This window comes from Natator depressus, chromosome 4 (genome assembly GCF_965152275.1).
Source record: "Natator depressus isolate rNatDep1 chromosome 4, rNatDep2.hap1, whole genome shotgun sequence".
Lineage (NCBI taxonomy): Eukaryota > Metazoa > Chordata > Testudines > Cheloniidae > Natator > Natator depressus.
Genome location: NC_134237.1, coordinates 30,821,471 through 30,836,794, shown reverse-complemented (window position 1 = coordinate 30,836,794; position 15,324 = coordinate 30,821,471). Strand labels below are relative to the sequence as shown.

General features: G+C 38.1%; 1 protein-coding gene across 5 annotated transcripts in view; it reads right to left on the bottom strand.

Moving 5' to 3' along the window:
- Window positions 1-15,324, bottom strand: part of GSTCD (glutathione S-transferase C-terminal domain containing) — a 119,409-nt gene that overhangs the window by 93,813 nt on the left and 10,272 nt on the right. For 2 of the 5 annotated variants that reach the window (XM_074950705.1, XM_074950703.1), the window contains 4 exons: window positions 11,845-12,276; window positions 7,421-7,882; window positions 2,217-2,471; window positions 1,413-1,506 (listed from right to left, as the gene is read on the bottom strand). In XM_074950705.1, the coding sequence (XP_074806806.1) occupies window positions 1,413-1,506; window positions 2,217-2,471; window positions 7,421-7,882; window positions 11,845-12,255 (1,222 nt within the window). In that variant the 5' untranslated portion in view covers window positions 12,256-12,276. Of the gene's footprint in view, window positions 1-1,412; window positions 1,507-2,216; window positions 2,472-7,420; window positions 7,883-11,844; window positions 12,297-13,264; window positions 14,544-15,324 lie in introns of those variants that run through there. The other 3 variants (XM_074950706.1, XM_074950704.1, XM_074950707.1) reach the window with 3 other exon arrangements.

The window sequence follows — 15,324 nt, the reverse complement described above, 5'->3', positions numbered from 1 at the left end:
AGCAGCTCATTTTTTGTGGCTGAAAGCAAGACTTAGATTTTTTTTTTAAGATTTGGTGGGCATTTTCTGTTGGCACTGCCTAATTTTCTCTGGCCTTGCCCAAAACTGAAGCCTTGCCAATGTAACTAGATAGCCATCACAGCTATACTTTTAATGAAGATGTACAGCAAGTTCTTGAGACCACAGAGAACACTTTAAACTGACAGATTCTTCCTGGTTTCAGAGTAACAGCCGTGTTAGTCTGTTACTAACACGAAAGCTTATGCTCAAATAAATTGGTTAGTCTCTAAAGTGCCACAAGTACTCCTTTAGATTATTCCTGGTGTTGACAGCCTGGGGAACTTCCTCTGGGATTACATCACAGTGACATCAGAGAACATAAACCTTTTCAATCTATTCCTGTATCCAGTCCCTAGTTTGCATTTGAAGCAATTGGAAATTATTCCATTTTATGTGGCAATTAAGGTTTCTAAAATTCAAGATAAAACTCAGAAGTTCAAGGGAGTTTTGTGGACAAGGAAATACTAGAATTAATGCCTTAAGACAGACTGATTTACACTTCTGTCCACGCCTCCTCCAGCGGAGGTTTGGCAGTTTACTTTTTACTTCCTTACTTTTAAAGCAGTACCGGTAAAACAATGTTGAAGAATTACTTATCTGAGGAAAATTTGCCTTAGCCACAGGACACAGGAGAAAAAGGAAATAGACAGCAATGATTTTTATGAAACACCACTATGGCTGGCAGGCTGAGGAGCTATCTCCCATGAAGGGAAAAAAGTCTGAATCCTTGAAGAAAACACATTTGTAGTCTGAGTAACTAGAAGCCTCAAGAGGTTCCAAACACATTTGTTAAGGGTCTGAGAAGAGATCATTTTCTGAAATACTGCTGTTTTGAACCAGACAAAAACATTCAGAGTCCCAGGAGAATTCAGTATGCAGGTATTTGGGCTCATAGGAATTTACAGATGTGAATAAGAATTAAAGGGCCCAGCGGTGCATGGAACTGTACACATTCAATACAACCTACCAACTCTTCTATGAAGTCAGAGAACACTACCTAATGAGCTGGAGGAGTAGAAGAGGAAATCATATACCTACACAAGAGAAAAATGGTGTAAAGTTTCCAAGTCTAATTAATGTAAGATTTCTTGTGCAAGTGACTAGAATCTGCTGATGCTTCAGGGGGAGTGTATAATTCATAACAACACTCACCATACTGATTAGTATGCCATTACAAAGTTGCAGTGGAAAACATAGCATTGGACATAAATGGAAAAACACAACATACATTCAAGGAAAGTACTGTACACTTCCATTGTTCCTATAAAACCATTATGTAGTTTTATTAGAAGTAGTATATTTTTTATAGGAATAGCTTGAAGAAAAAGAAAAGGAAAAAAGAAAGACCCTACCTTCTCCAGGACTGACTGCTGCTGGTAGACTGTTCCAATCTAGGGTCCACCTAGGGCAGGGATGAGGAGAAAACTTTGCTTCAATACCGCTTTCCTGTGGGTAAGAAAAAAAACTGATCTCTCAAAGACAGATTCAAACAGGCCTTATGGTTTAAGCCTATGCCCACTGAAGTCAGTAGCAAAGTTCCCATCAACTTTAATGGTGCAGGATCAAGATCTAAGATGCCCTTAGCTACATGGTTGGACTACTGCCATTCCATACCATGGAGTTATATTTTCTTTGGCTTTCATCTTCCTATGCATACCTTTTATGCAGAAATGAATGTAGATTTTTAAACGTTCTTTGACAAAACTTACTTGGGTTTTAAGGTACTCAGAGCTATGAACAAAACTGAAAAAATCATAGAAGACAGAATATTAAAACTAAATACCAAAGGACCATTTTATTTTTGGTTCTGTAACAGTCTAATTTTGTTTGTTTGTTTCATAATATATATACCAATACCATTGTGTACTTTAATAATTTTATCATCTGGTTTCCTCCGGTCACAAACTTTATCATTTTTTATTCAGAGGTTAAATAACAAATATATATATAAATAAAAAATTATAGCTCAATAGTTCTGAGAGAGAAGCCAGAATATAGAAATAGCCCTTAATGAGCTGATTAAGGCTTCCAACAGTGTTTTCCAAGCACTTCTAATTAGTTACTACTTAGAGGTCTGTATTATCCTAAATTCAGAACTGTAATAATATCATCATCATCATCATTATTGAAAACAATAAATTAAAATGCTGAATTACCATTAACTTTGTCATGGTTGGCCTTGGACCACCTATAAACTGATTGTCTTCATGTTCTTCCTCTAAGTCATCAGGAATTGTATAGAAGTCTCTCAGCTGCTCATCTGGGAAAGACAGTAAATCTGGAAATTGGAGAAACTGCATATTGCACTTGGCAGCAGCACTCTTTACTCCAGGCACTTCCTGAACTCTGTGGTACCAACTGGATATCAAAGGCAAATCTAATAGCTTTTTGTTGTGCTTCTTACTGAAAACCTAGACAATAAAGCAGAAATCTTACTTAGCAATGTAATTTTTTGCATTAAATGCACAGAATAAAAGAGCTGTACTATAGAGCAAAGCTCTGCTCCTCCCTTTTCCCCAACATGTTATGGAAGCTGGTGGACAGGTGGATGGGGCAGAAGCTGGATTCACAGCACCTGGAAGCTCCCCACACCTCCCCTCACACCTGGAATTTTTTGCTGTCCATTTGCAGACAGATTCTGTAACACCTTTGTGTTGCCCAAATACTGGATCATAATTATGAGTCTGGCCCCTGGGAGTCTCCCTACTATAACAGTTATAACTTTGGTTTGTAATGATGTTTCTGCTTTAAAAGGGTGCAGAAGAAGGAAGAAGAACCCGGGATTAAATAGTGAAAAGTAAAGTATGAATGGTCAGCCAAAATCCTTATACCACCTGTTTGGACCAAGTAGCCACTTAGTTGTTCCAAAAGCAGAAGAAAGGGAGAGAAAACAAAGCTGAGTGTAGTTCATCATAATTAATTCTGGTTCATATTTTAACTGATCTTGAAGGGAAAAGGGGCTTCAAAATAACTAAGATACACAGTTAAAATAGATAAGAGTTTTATTTTGTTATTTATATAGCACTCAAAAAGCATGCTGGCCATTTTACAGACAATATTTCAACTCTGAAGAGCTTACTTGACAGAGCCATTTCTAAGTGTGGTAGAAAGGAAATCTTGCATTCTCTCCTGCTGACTTGGAGATGTGGTCTGCAAGTGTTTAAATTGAGATAGGACAATTTATTTCAGTCTTAGTTTTCAGTGGTTAGATGGTCTAAAATGAGGACCAATTAGCGTACATCTCTCCTTACACATACGATTCAGATAGTGCCAATGGGAATTACATGTATAGGATACATTACATAGGATAAGGTCACAGTGTATAAACACTTGGGAGAATTACTGTGAGTGTAAATAACGAGGAAGGGTTTAATGCCAAAATCAGATAAAATACTTTGTTGTCTTTAGAGCTGGCTGTATCTAGATTTTTAAATTACTAGTTTGTAATTTTTATTTTGCATCATCATCAAATAATCTGTACTGAAACAATCTGTTCATTTTAAATTGATTTTCTGCATTTAGAATGGGCTGTTTAAATAATGTACTATGGTCTTTCTGGGGCAGCAGTGGATCTAGGATTGTGCCCCCTTTCCACTTACTTCTAGTCTTTATACTTTATTTACCCCCTCAGTTTTCTTCCTTTCACATCTCATTGTTTTCTTTTACTTCCCTGAGCAGACACAAGGACTAGATTTTTACTGGATTACTGAAATCCACCGAGCATCTGATCCAGAATCCTTCCCAGGCATGGCATCAATAAGTCAAACAATCATAAAAAATTATGCTACGCTTATTTAGAAAGGTCTCGGAAAAATGAATGAGGCTGGAAGATCTGATCATTGTTAAAATATTACGAAAACATTTTGTTTTGTAGCTTTTATTGGTTGAAACAATCCTTATAAAGGTAATTGATAATCCTCAATTACCTATGGTTGCAAAACAAAAACAAAAAAATACTGATGTATTTCTAATCTGGAGTCTACTGTAAAATAACTTCACAACTCAAAGGAACAACCTTATTGCTACTCTTGGGTGGAAATTCTTGTGACAATACAGAGAGTCATCTGGAGATCATGTTTTTACCGTGAAGAGCTATATAGCGGGTTTTACTACATGTACCAATGTGAGTAAGTGCTTTTCTTGATTTTGGAGATTACTTCTATGAACCTGATAGACAGTATGTTCTCCCAGAACTGCTTTTGTTTTCAACCACCAGCAGAAAAATTTAGCAAAATACAAAGCTTAAACTCACACAACTCTCCTTTTGGCAATAGACTCTAACAGGCATTCCATTGACCAGTTCAGATATCAAACTTTCCTGAAGTATAAATACTGAACATCGCCAATGAAACAGATATCATTGCTACGTTCTTTCAAGTGTATTTTACATGTGTGGGGCTGCACTAGTGTAAAAAGTGACTTGCAGAGGTATGGTTTATCTTGGTTTCAATGGTATAGCTAAACTGATGCAAAGAAATCCCAGCATAGACAATCTTAGTTTTAACCCCTCAAAATGTTCTCTCTCAGGACCTCCTATATATGGACACCTTAGCAACAAGTGCTACAGTAGTGTACAAGTCGCAAAACCAACCTTGGACAGGTAATAAATCAGTGGCACCTCCACAACAGAGCCAAAGAGATATTTCCTCCGTCCCACAGGAAATGTACCAGGAAGTACCCAATAATGATAGAATAGTAGAAAAGAAAAATTAGGTATAAAAAAATTACAAAGGAGAACAAACAGTCTGGCTGTCAGAAGTCAAAATGAATAAAGTATTATAAAAGGATACATTTTTAAAGAAAAAAAATCTGAAAGTTTAGCGCCAAGAAAATCTCAAGAAATTTGAGATCACTAGAGGTCAAACTTTAATACTAACTTCTGAGGAAGTTTGCCATTGGATGATACTTGAATAACACTTAAATTTTGCTGTGTGAAAGGAAAGACAAGGTGCTATATCACTAAAATGCCATTGTCGTCTCTGCATTCCTTTCCTTTCACTTCCTCCCTAAAAAACACACTCACTTTTCTAAGAGACATTCATTTTCTTTTAGACCTGTCTACCCACATCCTGATAAAAATCACATAAAGATTCATGTTTCAGCTGAAAACTGTTTCAATTCAGGGAAAAATTTATATAAACAAGAGAAACAACAAAACTGTATCAAAATCAAATTTTGCCTTGCTCCACCAATATGCTGTTGTCAGAATTAGCATGCAGGAAAATTATAGCTGTGACTCTCTCACTCCTACTTACTTTTGTTTTACCTTCATTATAATGCACTTTCATTAAAAGAATGTCCATTAAAAAGCTGCCTAAGACATCCTGATTTTGGCTCCTAATCTTGTTAAATTATTCATTTTATAATGCTATCCCCATTTATAATTTGCACTTAATGAGAGCATACAGATTCCATGATCATAAAGTGGGCGTATTCAACTTTAGTAAATATTCACTCTGCTAGGCTACAACTCAACCAGCTGAATTAAAACTACAAAGTATTATCTTCCATTTATAGTAGGAAAAAGGTTGAGTTTAAGGTCAGGTTTAACTAGCACATCTTAGACCTAAACTTGACCACTTTTCCTAGGCAAGACAAACTCTACTAAAACACTTTGAAATTCTAACTATTGCTGGGGAATTGTCTCATAAGACTGTTCTGAATCTGATTACTGTCAGTAAAGATACAGACACGTCTCTTTCTGTCAGTTGTGTCTGGTTTTAAAGACAGGACTTGTCTGCTGTAGCAATGTAAGAGATGAACTTAGGTTTAAATGTTACAGCAGTGCAGAATCAGTTATCAACAAGCAAAAAATAATTTAGTTTGATTCATGCTAACTGTTTGGTGTAACGGATGAGATAAAGATGTGTTTTGTTGAAAATAGGAGTATCTCCTGATTTGGGGGTATCCTCAGCGTGGAGAGGCAAAATTAAGATTAATTGAGCACATAGAGTGATGGTGGTTGATTTTATGAGTAACTTTAACTTTGAATTTACAAGTTACCCTTAGTAACTGAGAAAAGTATAGTATTCTCTTAATAAGGGTTTTTTTACCCATTAAGTATTTGGTATTTACAGATGTAAATCCAGTTTAACAAGTTTTTAGCTTAGGAATCTACATACATTTAAAAAAATATTTAGGATTTGCTTCATGACAGGAGTCTTCTGGAATTTGCAAACTTCACAGTGATGGATTCCAGCCCCCCCAGATAAACATAGCTTCCTCTCTCCTGATCCCCAGATTAGACTTCTCTAATCTTTCATGTTGTGCTCTCACTTGCCACACCCCTCAGATTGGATCACAACTGATTCCCAGCCTATTGCTTCCCCCTCTCCTTGGTATGCTGCTTCAGGTATGGAGGAGGCTACTGTCTGGGATGTCACAGCTTTTCACGTGAGTTTCATGGAGCATCTCTGGCCGCTGCTGGCTCTGTGTGACTCTGCAGGCACTCCCTGCCTGAGTTTCCTCCTCCCCAGGATTTTCTGTCTCTCTTGGCAGGTCATGTGGCTCAGTCCTTCAGATGGGTCATTCTGACCTCAATTCTCTTTTGAGGTAGGAAGTCCAAACAAAAAAAAGTACTTTCTCCCCACCTGGGCTCCTTTCTAGCCTGTTCCGGGCTCAGTTTCTAGTCCCTTCCAGGTTATCTTTAAAGTCTCTGGCTCTAACTCTCAGACTTCTTCCCTGGAGTTTCTAGCACCCCTCAGTCTACTGCAGACCCTCACTCAGAACCTTCCAAAGAAGCCTGCCCACTCTCTGTGGTTCCGCCCAAGTTGAGCTTTTTAGCCCTCTTACATGGCCTGGTGTCCATTAAGTATCACCTAAACCTCCTTAGTCCCACCTTCTCAGTCTGGGAAACAGCTAATTAATTATGGCATAAGTGTGGCTGGCCCCATCTCCCCTTAAAGGAGCCAGACACCAAGTGACACCGAGTTTCAAATGGCAGACGTGACAGAAGTCATGCTCTACTTTGCTTTAACAGACCCAGCCCATTGTGAAGACACACACAGCACAAAAATAAATGGCTAATGAAAGTGCTTAAAATAAGTATTAAAAGAAACACTTTTTGAACATCCTGTGTCCAGAAGTATATTTCAGTATACTCTAATAGTAATATATAGGATTCATCTGGCCCCTTACCAACAACTGTCTCTCATATATTTTACCTTTTAGTTATAGATAGAGAAAACTCTTCATTTCCTGTGATACACATACAAAACAATTAACGGAAACTATTCCGTGCTGTGTAGGGTTACATAGTAAATATTTTGCTTGACTGTGTCTTATATCAAGTAGTTATGCAACTTTTCAGACTCTAACAGACATGGGTACTATTTATTAACTACAGAAGCTGTTTTCTTACCAAGAATTGATGGATGCATGGCAAAAGCACTACATCTGCCAGAGTGAAATAAAGCCCCTCAGCAAAAACATGCTCCAGAGGTGGGAGATCAGAGGTTTTTGTTTTCCTGATGTGAGAGGGCTCCCTGTTGGTTGTAGCAGGTATTTCCTGCACAACTAATTTTGAGAAAGCTACTCTCAGTTCCAGACTTGCAGGTTCTTGGTCCTTGATTTCTTCTGGGCTAAGATTTTTTGTTGCTCTTTTAGCGAGGGCAGGCACTGCAGTCTTATCACCTGCCTTTTGCTGTTGAAGTTTCTGCCGTCGAATTTTGTCATCATTGTGCACTCTGACAGGTTCTCCTAGCTTCTTCTCAAGAAGCAAAACCTCAGGTGGAATGGCCTGACACTGATCGGGAGATGCATTCAATAAGCTCTCAACAGCCTGAGGGATGCTGATCTCACAAAGTCTGGTCCACTGACTAACCTGTCATATAAACATAAAAAAGCACAGTCTCATTAGAACTGTTTGGATTATAACGCAGACATTCAAAATTAAGGGCATAACTTAAATCCTGTAAAGAGCTTCCATGGAAAGGCTGAAACTCCATCCTTAACATGCCATGCATGCCACGCCTTCCCATGTGTACTTGCAATGTCAGAAACTCAAGGTATATATACACATATATATATGCATGCTACATTGTTTTATGTGAACAGGATGAAGTTTAAGCTCTCTGAATTTCCTTGCCTTTGTTAGTTTACATTAAACCCTTAATAGACTAATTTCCAGTATAAGTCTGGAAACTAAATTTTATATATAAAAAGAATTAATGTTGGTCTGGTGTGGTATATATGTCTTTTATCAGCATCAATTTGGGATGGCTGTATTATCCAGAAGAGATGAAGCCATGACCAAATTACATTGGTCATCTCAAATGAGTACCAGTAAAAACAGAATATCGCACCATCTATGAATCCCACAAATGCCATTTATTTTACAGAAAATCTATTTCAGAAATGTTTTACACAATGTTGGAACTGCTTTTCTGCTTGTGATGTCAGAAATTTAAGATATAGGAGTCCAACTGTAATGATATCTTAACAAAATACCAATTTTTCTAATTCTTGCCCCACTTTCCTCCATTATTTCTACCAAAGTTTTTTACAACTGTCTTTAAACTCAAACTTCTCCTCTTGTTGGATTTATTCACTGGTGCAATAATCCTGAATTTATGGCATCAAATACTCTTCTTTAGCAGAGTCTCTTAATTCACTCCCATCACTCTTTTGGGGGCTATGGGAAATAGAAGTCATAACTTTCATAAAAATTATTTCACCATTGCAACATCTTTCTACACACACACACACACACAAAATTAGTTGCATAATCTCAGATTATAATCTCTTTTCACTGGAATGTTATGGATTTTCATGGAAATTGTTTCCCCAATTTATTTGTAATAATCTGCAAACCACACACTTAAATGCTGCCCCTTTTTAGGAATGGCACGATATATCAAGCCAAAATTTGATCTCTACCTGTGTCCTTGGTTTTTTTCAAAATATCTCTAAACAATCTTATATCCGTGAAATCCAATTCTTACCCGTGCCACAAGTGAAAAAAAAAAGTCCCTTAACACTTCAAATGACAGAACAAAAAGCTCTCCACATCCTTTGTTTATATATAAACGCTGATAAGAGTACATACTCTTGAAATAGCAATAGTCATAATTAACAGTAATAATTAGGAAGTACAAGTTTATTATTAGTCAAGTCTGCACCAAGTACTATGTCCAGAGGACAATTCCACTTCTTAGAATAGTTTACAGTAGCCCAATCTTGACAGTACAATTTAGTTTGATCGTTAAAGACCCTTTCTACCCTGCAACTAATTTTTGTTTGGTCTCTTGGCTTATTGCTTAAATTTCATAACTTCTTAAAATACCAAATTTTAGGAGTTTATGTAATTTATAGTGTATTAAAATTAAAGGTTAACAGAAATTATTGTTAAATACAAAAAACTTTTAAGATCCTAAATTAACAACTGTATACATGGATAGACTTAAAAGATACAACTCCCCTATCTACCCCCACTCACCGTATTTTAGTATCATCTATCGGGCCTCATTTACCATTATGTTACTCTAGTTTTACACAATTATAATGGTATTTCAAAGGAATTATACCAATGTAAAAGGAGGATAAAATGTAGTAATGGATGGAATGAAGGGGTTTACCTATGGAAAGGTTTAACAAAATTGAGATCCAGGGAAAATATTTCAAAAGCATCTAACTAACTTAGAAAAACCTAAGTCCCATTAATGAATGTTAGGAGCCTAAATACCTAAATCTATTTTAAAAATGGGACTTTGGCATTTTCAATAATTTTATCCCGAGTTTTGGGATTATAGATTTAAGCTCTGATCCTGCTTTCCTTGCAAACCCAAAATGGCCACTGACTTCAGTTCATACAGCCTCATTAATACCTCTTGGCTTCAAAGGGAATTTTGGATGTTCAAGGTATACAAGAGATCAGAACCTAATAGATTATGTGCTTGAAGTATTTTATCTTTCTCAGGGCAAGGCCCTGCACATTCCACAGCCATGGAATTTATTGCATTCTCATTAAAAAGAAATATTGTTTCCAGTCTTTATGGTTGTAAGAAAACCTCTAAAATGTGCACCAAGTGTAAACCAATGTAGTGTCATCTGTCTGGATCTGCAGAAAATCTGAAATAATAGTTTGAGTGTGAACAGTCCCATCCATCTAACGCAGAACACTAAGACTCCACAATTACATGGCTGCATCATCTGGCATTTTCCCAAGATGCTATGGAATTCAATATTTTGCTGCAACCAGACACCCAACATTTTGTTTACCTTCTGTCAAACCGTGCTACTGGGAACTGCCAGCAGCTGTCTATTGCCCTACAGTTTTCCTCACATGAAGAAATTAATTAGATTAGTGTATGCTCCCTGCAATGAATCCTGGACCTAGGCAGCAAGCAGGAGCCTGGTAAAGCTTGTAGCCTGGGATTAGAGGAGACAGAAATGTAGGCTTGACCTGGGAAGCTGGAGAATAGCACAGCAGCCACGGCCCTGATAAGCTGCTGAAGACAGCTAAATAAAAGGAGGATCTGTGCTGGGTCTTCTGGACATTATGGGAACCGAAGGCAGGAGCCAGGGTACTTGAAGAGTGTAATGAAAAACCCATCTTCAAAAATAATCAGGATTGAAAATAAGCACCAATAAATTTTACATCAATGAGTATTTTCATATGCAATAGTTGTATTTGTTTTGGGGAACAGGAATGAAGGATATTTCATGGTGATAGAACAAATTAATGTCACAGAATTTGGTCCAGAGTAAATATGGCCATGGCTAAGGTTTATTATACAATTAAACTTGAATGAGCTGAGGTCACTGGACAGACCAGAACTCAAGACTATAAGGTTACCCTATGACAGAATATATGTAGGAACAGTTTAAGAAGGTATTATTTTTCAAAGTGGTGAACAAGTAAGCAGATCTTCTAAATAAGATGGTTTAGACAAGTAATATTCATATTGAAAAATTAAATGAGTACATGGAATTTCAAAATGGCATTAAAGAGTTTCACAGCTTAGAGTACCTGACCTCCCTTTCTGGGATGTAAGGAATAGGCTCTTCATTGAACATGTTCTGCCCCATACCTACATTGCCCATAGGAGTTTCATTTGTTGGATTTTTTTGCACAGCAGTGCCTTTCCCTTTCTATGGTATAAAACAAAGGGATTTTGTTGTTTTTCTTTTACATTTAACTTCTTTAATGTTAGAACTAGACTGACTCGAGTTGTAAATTATCAAGCCTTTCCTAGCACAAGCAGCCCATAAGGTTGGTTCTGGACCTACACTACTATGTAACTAGATTTAAATATTATCTTCTCTTTTACACACCTTCCAAGACCTTAGTTCAGGATTCTGTATTTATCTTAGAAGAACTGAGGTCATCCTGAACACCTGTGTATAAAGAATGAAATTCACTGATTTGATTTAGGGGTGAGTAATAACACCAGCTCTCTCACACAACCCTAAAATCTGAGCATGGCAGATAAAAAACAAACTGAATTTCTTTTAAAACACATAGCGGCAGCTTCTCAATGGGTCTAAAATGGAATAGCTCCATTGATTTCTATGAAACTACACCACATTATACCACCTGAGGATCTAGTCCATATTTTTAATCTTAAGGCTACTTATATTGTTAAATATTTAGGGTGGTTTTATTTTTGTTTTAAATCATTACCATTCCCTTTTATGCCAAAATCAATACAGCTGCTGTTGTATCAACAATAGGAAACCGTACTATAAAATATCTTAACTGGATATTCCAGCAGACATCCACATTGAAACCCAATTATTAGTGTGAACTATATTTAAACATGTAACAGAAAAAGATGCACTCACTTCAGCACAGGCTTTTAGGCAGGTCTTTTTAAACCCCAAAAGTTCCAAAACCAACTTCTTTGATGGATCTACCTCATATGTTTTCTGTATTATGTGCCTCAACACAACAGAAAGCCCAGCTCGACAGAATTTGCCATTTTCTTCAACTATAGCAGGCAAACAGCAGCTCTGGACAACCAAAGGGAGTTGACACCTTGAGATGAAGTGGACCTCTAGGTCATCAGGCTGTGCTTTACCAAATAACTGGTCATCTGTACCGTCACCAGAAGGTACTAAGAAAACTTTGAATAATTTGTGGTCACAATAGGACAGCAAAAACAAAGATATTGATGTGTGGAGAGGAAAGATGCAATCTTCAAATTGGTGGGAGTAGGCCAGGTACAGATGTTCTTCAGTAACACCACCTTTCATTTTCCTTCAGAGCTGAAGTACCTGAAATAGAAGTCAGAATAACATTTATAAAGACTTGAAATAATGACCACTGCACTTGTTTGAGACAGGTGATTTTAACTTCAGACAAGCATTCTTTTAAATATTTGCCAGTTCAAACAACAAGAAGTGTACTGCAGTCCCCTCTGAGATATGAGTGGTTGCAGATGTGTATTTATATATCTTTAATACCTCACAAATGAGCCCCACTCACACTCAATGACTAAGACCCAATCCTTTAGCTGTATGTGCACAGGTCTACTCATGTGTATGCATTTGCACTATCAAGGCCTAAGTGTGGAACAGGCACTGTATTAAGCCACCCATTCTGCATTTTAACTCATCTATTCTCTGCTGGGGAAGTGGTGTGTTAATAGATGCTCACCCCCAAAAGCTTGTGGGAGTACATTAGCAGTTATCTGTCATGAAAGAAAACAAACTGATCATGAACTAGAAATGAATAAGACTGAACTGTTAGAAATGGGTCTAGACCAGTGGTTCACAAACTTATTTGACCCTTGTGTCTGTAGTTGTTTACGCCCTCCTCCCCAAGAACATACATCACCACCAAGCTCTAAAGGCAGAACAGAGAGCAGCGGCTGCTGGCTGGGGGCCCAGCTCTGAAGGGAGTGCTGCACCAGAAGCAACACAGAAGTAATGGTAGCAATGTGGAAAGTGATATTCATCAATATAAATTTTCACAGCAGACTTAGCGTCCCATTACCACCCTTACTTCTGTACTGCTGCTGCCACTCCGAGGCTGACAGACAGAGCCTGCCGCCTCCAGGTGAGGGATTTGGGGAGGGTGGGGGGAAGGAGAGCCTGATCCCAGGTGGCAGGGTTCCCCGTTTATCCCCAGCTCCCGAGTATGCATGGTCCTTCTGCACAAGCCTCAGACACCTGGAGCTGACAGCCAGAGCACTTAAACAAAACAAAACACACAGCTTGTGCCTCTCTTGACACATTCACGGGCCTCTCTTGGAAGGCCCACCCCATAGTTTGATAACTGCTGATCTAGACTCTTTTGATTTCCCATTTGTCTCCTATCCTTTCAAAATTTCTTCTGACCCTCCTTCTTCGTATGGCTGAGGTAAATGTAGAGCAACAACTATAATTTTATGTTTAGATAGTTAAGCCAGATAATTGCATCTGGAGTAGCAGAGTGTACTGCTGGCGACGCCTCCTTTGTATTTGTGAATTGGGCACTGAGTTCCATGGTCTGTTCTGGGTGATGACAGTCACACATTGGAGAGTCTTTAATTTTCCATTACTGCAGCAAGTATCCACATCTGCCATGGTTTGTGCAGATATGGTTTAGGGCTGCTCATAACCTTTGTGGGAGATCGAAGCCAGAGATCTTCCTCATGGAGTCTTCCATGAAGTGTTTATTTGTGACTTCTTGTGAATTCCATTCAGCTTTGTAAGCTTCATCAGGGTTGAAGTTGCATTATTGAAGATTAAATGCATGGGTCCAAAAAGGCTTGTGCGATTTCAAGTGGTGGTGAAGAACATTGTTAAGGTCCTGGTAGATGGGAAAACGCTCATTTTCCACGATCCTCTGAAATTTCTGAAGGGTTGTGGCATAATGGCAAATGGAAGGGGGTGCAATGTGCGACAACACTGGCAGCCAAGGTGTTGGGGTCAAGCTGAGGGTTCCAGTGATGCACCACATTGCAGTGTTTAGTTGGACATCAACAAGTCGAGTATGGCTGCTTCTGGTCCATACCGGTGCATAGGCTTTGGCTAAGGAGTACACAAGGGCCATCGCTGATGTCTGTAACACTGACGCTGACGCTCCCCAGCTTGTGCTTGCCGGTTTCTGACCCTTGTCTTCGTCTTGGCAGCTACCTTCTTCAGATGGTCATGGAAGGTTAGCGTGTGGTCCAGCTTCACTCTGAGATTGGCTGGAGTGAGGTCATGTAGCACCGTGTTGCCACAGAAGGTCACTTTCAGGATGTGCGTAGTGTTCCTGGTATCAAGATGGAATGTAGTGACTGTTGTTTTGTGAGGATTTGGCTTGAGCCTCCATTTCTGGAAATATTCCTCTCTGATGTTTAGGTCCCTGTTCAAGATGGACTTGACGTCACTGAAGGTGGCTACTTGAGTTGCCAGGGCAAGGTCATCCGCACTTGCAAATCTGCATAACTTTGTTGGAGGCATGTCGCTCATGTAAACATTGAAAACCATCAGCGCAACTACTGGACCTTATGGCAGTCCGTTGTTCAGGAACTGGGGCAAACTGACTTTGTTGCCCAGGTGGACACGTAGCTGCCTATTGCTCAGCATCAGCCATAGCAGACAGTGTGTTTCGTCAGGGGATGATCCTTGTGAGCTCCAGCATCAGACCTTTAATCCAGACTGCCCCGAAGCAGCATGAATTAAAAAACTAAATAACTCGCTGTAATTTATAATTACAAGTCTACTTCCTCCATACATGTGATCTTGATATAATTATATTAAAATATTTTTGTGTTAACATTTATGCATTTTGGTTTATTCCTGACAAAAGGACATTGGTATTCTTAAAGCCCAGGGCAGAAAAATTCAATAATAAAAAAAAAAAATAAAAATGGATTTTTAATTACATACATTTTTCTTTTTCAAAATAACCTATTTTATTTAAACTGTAAATTACAACCTATACTTAAATTACAACAACCTATTAAGGCCTATGCTTGTTTTCTTCTTCCAATCTATGAATAAAAATAATGAGAGAGGATGAATCTACTAGTTCTAAAAAACTGAAGGGCATGGTGGCCAGAAACAAGTACTTCGATTCACTGACTACAGATATAGTTTAAAAATCTGTGCCATCAAGCATCCTCCTGGTTAGCAAAAAGAAGTACGAAATTTAGTGTAAAACCTATGTCTAGTTGCAAATCAACATATCTTAATGATTACCAATCAATGTTTCTTTAGGAAAATAATTACAAAGTACAAATGCAAAACAAGATTAAAATTAATTATGTAAATCAAGGTGTCCTGCCCACTGATTTAAATCCCGATTAAAATGCTAATTTAAATCACTTTGATCAAACTGATTTAACTCAA